Source organism: Nanorana parkeri, unplaced genomic scaffold (genome assembly GCF_000935625.1).
Source record: "Nanorana parkeri isolate BGI_ZX_2015 unplaced genomic scaffold, ASM93562v1 scaffold449, whole genome shotgun sequence".
Classification (NCBI taxonomy): domain Eukaryota; kingdom Metazoa; phylum Chordata; class Amphibia; order Anura; family Dicroglossidae; genus Nanorana; species Nanorana parkeri.
In genome coordinates, this window is record NW_017306717.1 from 476,970 (window position 1) to 480,832 (window position 3,863).

The 3,863-nt window shown below is 40.2% G+C and overlaps 1 protein-coding gene across 1 annotated transcript in view; it reads left to right on the top strand.

Moving 5' to 3' along the window:
• LOC108790117 (zinc finger protein ZIC 4-like) overlaps positions 1-3,429 on the top strand; it is a 6,543-nt gene extending 3,114 nt beyond the window's left edge. Inside the window, exon 2 of the mRNA XM_018560320.1 lies at positions 2,813-3,429. Coding sequence (XP_018415822.1) covers positions 2,813-3,246 — 434 coding nt within the window. The 3' untranslated portion in view covers positions 3,247-3,429. The remainder of the gene's footprint in view (positions 1-2,812) is intronic.
• The last annotated feature ends 434 nt before the right edge of the window (positions 3,430-3,863 follow it).

The window sequence follows — 3,863 nt, forward strand, 5'->3', positions numbered from 1 at the left end:
TATATATATATATATTGTGTGAGCATATATGTACAGTATGTCCAATCTCTATTATAAAGATATTGCAATATATGTATGTACACATATGATCGATCATATAAATATCATACATACATTACAGTTACATAGGTGTGTATACACACATATGTATTATCCCAAGTTATGATCCAAGTTAGGATGTATCATCCTCTGGATGTTGAGAGTTTTCTTCTGAACTGATTTGCTTTTTTTGTAACGCTCGCAGATCCACTGAGCTATAGTCAGAATTTTCGCCTTTATTAGTACCAGAGTCCCCGATCGCTTATTTGTAGTTGACAAGTGTTTCCTGTTTTCTTATTTGTCTTCCAGTCTTCTCTCCCTCAGCATTAGTTATCATTTAATAGCTCTATTGAATATTAAACAATGCTGACAAACAACTATTTCTCATTTTTTGTAACGCTCGCAGATCCACTGAGCTATAGTCAGAATTTTCGCCTTTATTAGTACCAGAGTCCCCGATCGCTTATTTGTAGTTGACAAGTGTTTCCTGTTTTCTTATTTGTCTTCCAGTCTTCTCTCCCTCAGCATTAGTTATCATTTAATAGCTCTATTGAATATTAAACCATGCTGACAAGGAAAGCTTAGTGTTTACTGCTTGGTAAGTGGAATGTCACTAGCACAGACAGCAGTGCTGAATGGGATGAAGCAGATGGAGATCGGCTCCTCATTTAGCCTGCCAGTCTGGTTTGTAGCATTGTGTGGAGGGATGGGGATGTCACCACGCACGAGGGCTGTGTGGGAAATGGCTGCAGCTCAAAATGTAGATTCTGAATCATGGGGAAGCTAGTAGTAATAACACATTGCCAGACAGAGCAAAATAAATCCATAAGTCGGGCCTATAAAATACAAACAAGCCAAGCTGGGCCACGTGTCTTGTAAGGGTGAATAGACTCAATTCACAAAGCTAACATACTATAAGGATCCTTGTTTTCAAAAAGAGTGACTGTTTTTTTCAGCTTAATCCAACAAGATATTAAAATGACAGTGACATGGCTAAAATTAACATCTTACCCCTGTGCTATAGCTTTGTGAAGCCTAATTCATCACAATAAGGATTTATTTAACAAGTAATTTCTACCGCAGCCTCTATTTGCTTCAGATACAATCAAGAGAGCTAAAAAATGAACATGTTATCTGAATCTGATAGTATGTTTGAAGGGAACACAGCTTAAAGTCGGATTGTGTCCTTAGTTAATCGGTCCCATTAACTAATGTATGGAAAGGTTATAAAATGGAAGATTTATTGTGGCTCAAAGAAACCAGTCAGTTCCCAACTGTCATTTCTTCTGAGCAGAGTTGAAAGTTACACAAGATTTGTGATTGGTTGATATGGACGACAAGACATCTTCTTGCATAAAAGTGTTTATCTATATCTCTGTAGGTTCTGGTGGTAGCATATGACAATATGCCAGTTCTGCACTCATGACCCTTCCTTCTACTTGGGCTGTTTCTGTCTGTAACTGTTCCAAATAGTCTCCATTGCACCTTTGATGTGTGCCCAATCCTAAGGGCTCATTTACTAAACGTTCTTCAGCTAGAGATTCTGCTTTCCCTTCAAACAGGCAGTCAGGGTAGGAGGCATTCATAATAAAATGTCTCCTGTTTTTATGGTACATCCGTCCCATGTGTAAAACCAGAGAAGGTTTAAATAAGGTTTTCTGTATGCTTAGTGACCCCTGCATTTCTAATACGGTTATGTGCCTTTCCTCTGAGAGTACAGCTGTATTTCATTTAATAAAGCGATGCAATGAGCACTGACGATCAATAACCTTTGGTAACTAACCACTCAAACATCAGCACCTCAGTCATAATCATTAAACAATTATATCTGATTGGCTCATTCCAACAACTGTATTTGAAAAAAAAGGATTATTGTAAATTGTTGTGATCACAATTTCAGATTTCCATACAGATCAAAACCGTTAGAAGGTCGAATCTTTCAGATCTATATGTCGGGTTATAGATCCTAAAGACAAAAATACGTTACTTTTAATAATATGAGAGCCAATAGAGGGGGGTGCAGCGATGTGCAGGAGATACCAACCTCCAACCAGAAATCAGCTTTCACTGGAAACAACACCACTAAACCATTGTAAGCTGCACTGGGTGTAGTTGCTACAGGTTACTGTCTATTTGTACTATTCAGTGCAGTCCACATGTATGACTCCCAACATTGTACCGTGCTTGGGGCAGGAACATATCACTGATCTTTTCAATGTCATTGCCTGTGGTCAGAGAGCAACTTGGATGGATCTCATATAGTCACGCTGGGTCTGATTTACCAAACCGTAGGGAACAAAAATCACAAAACTAGAACTTGCTATAGCAACCATCATGAATTTATATTTCATTTTTCCCTTAAGATGAAACTTGATTGCAGAACCCAACCTGATTGCTCTTAGCAACAACTCCTGTTTTCTGCTCATTTTCTTCTCCCCAGTTTCAATGCTTCTTTTCCGCTTGGGGAAGTATGATTTGGTTAGTCTGTTCTAAGCCCCATTCTTGTGGTGGAAGTGCATGCTAGGTGGGATGCATAATATATTACAAATGCTAATTTACATCATCCTTCTAATGAAATACTTACCAATGGACACATAAAAAGCGCATGTCCACAGTTGCGCCAACATATTTGTTGGGGGGAGTAGCTGAACAATATGGCGATCTGGGGAATGTATAATGAATGCAGGAAGTGTCAAATTATGATTGTTTCAATTGGCTGCTGTAAGATGAATGTGGTTCTTTAAATTTTTACGTGCTGTGCTTTGTCTTTTAGGTGAGAAACCCTTTAAGTGCGAGTTTGAAGGCTGCGACAGACGCTTTGCCAACAGCAGCGACAGAAAGAAGCACTCCCATGTTCACACCAGCGACAAGCCGTATAACTGCAAAGTGAGAGGCTGCGACAAATCGTACACCCACCCCAGCTCATTGAGGAAACACATGAAAGTGCATTGCAAATCTCCACCTCCCAGCTCAGGCTATGAATCGTCCATCCCTTCCCTGGTGTCCCCTTCCTCTGATTCAGGACATGACCCTGCAGCCACCTCTTCTCACCCTGAGCGTTTGTCCTCCACCCAGGCCAACCTGAGTGAATGGTATGTGTGCCAAAGCTCAGGGGCAACTGGCATCCCTACTCCCCCTAGCCACACGCCTTCACCCGAGCATCGAAAGGCCTCCTACAACAACTGTGACTCTAGACCGAATTACTAGGACTGATCTCAGCCCAGTGCAACTTGCTTGAGGTTTACTAAATGAGAAATACTGTGTTTTATAATGACTGAAGTGATCGCCCTTGTTTGTGCCTGTAATGGATTAGGGAGTGGGCTAATGTGACTGGTGGCTAGCATAAATGCACAGTGGACGTGAGCACAAAATCAATGCTATATGTGTGTGAATGAGTCTTTAAACCTTACAAGAGGACAAATAAAATTCTGCCCATCCCGTGTTTAATCAGAAAGCACAATGAGATTTTACAACTCTATCTGATTACTGTTCATCCATCAGGATAATCCCTATCAATGAGCCAAAGTCATTTTTTTGAGGGTTCCCAAACGCTGCCCACTCGTGTCTGAAATGCACCCTCCCACGGTGTTCTGAGATCTTTGTTAGCTGCAGTGCTAGTGCTTTTATAAACTTGTCATTCTTTTGTTACTGGTTTGTATAAAAGAACAACAAAAAGTATTTTATTAGTTGTCATGGTCAGTCAAATGTATATACGGAGCGATCAGACTGGTGTATATATTTCTTTTTTTGGATGTAAAGAGACCAAAGCTGGCCACATGGACTGTGCTACAGAAGGTGTAATTATTTTATTAAAAACCGTCCTT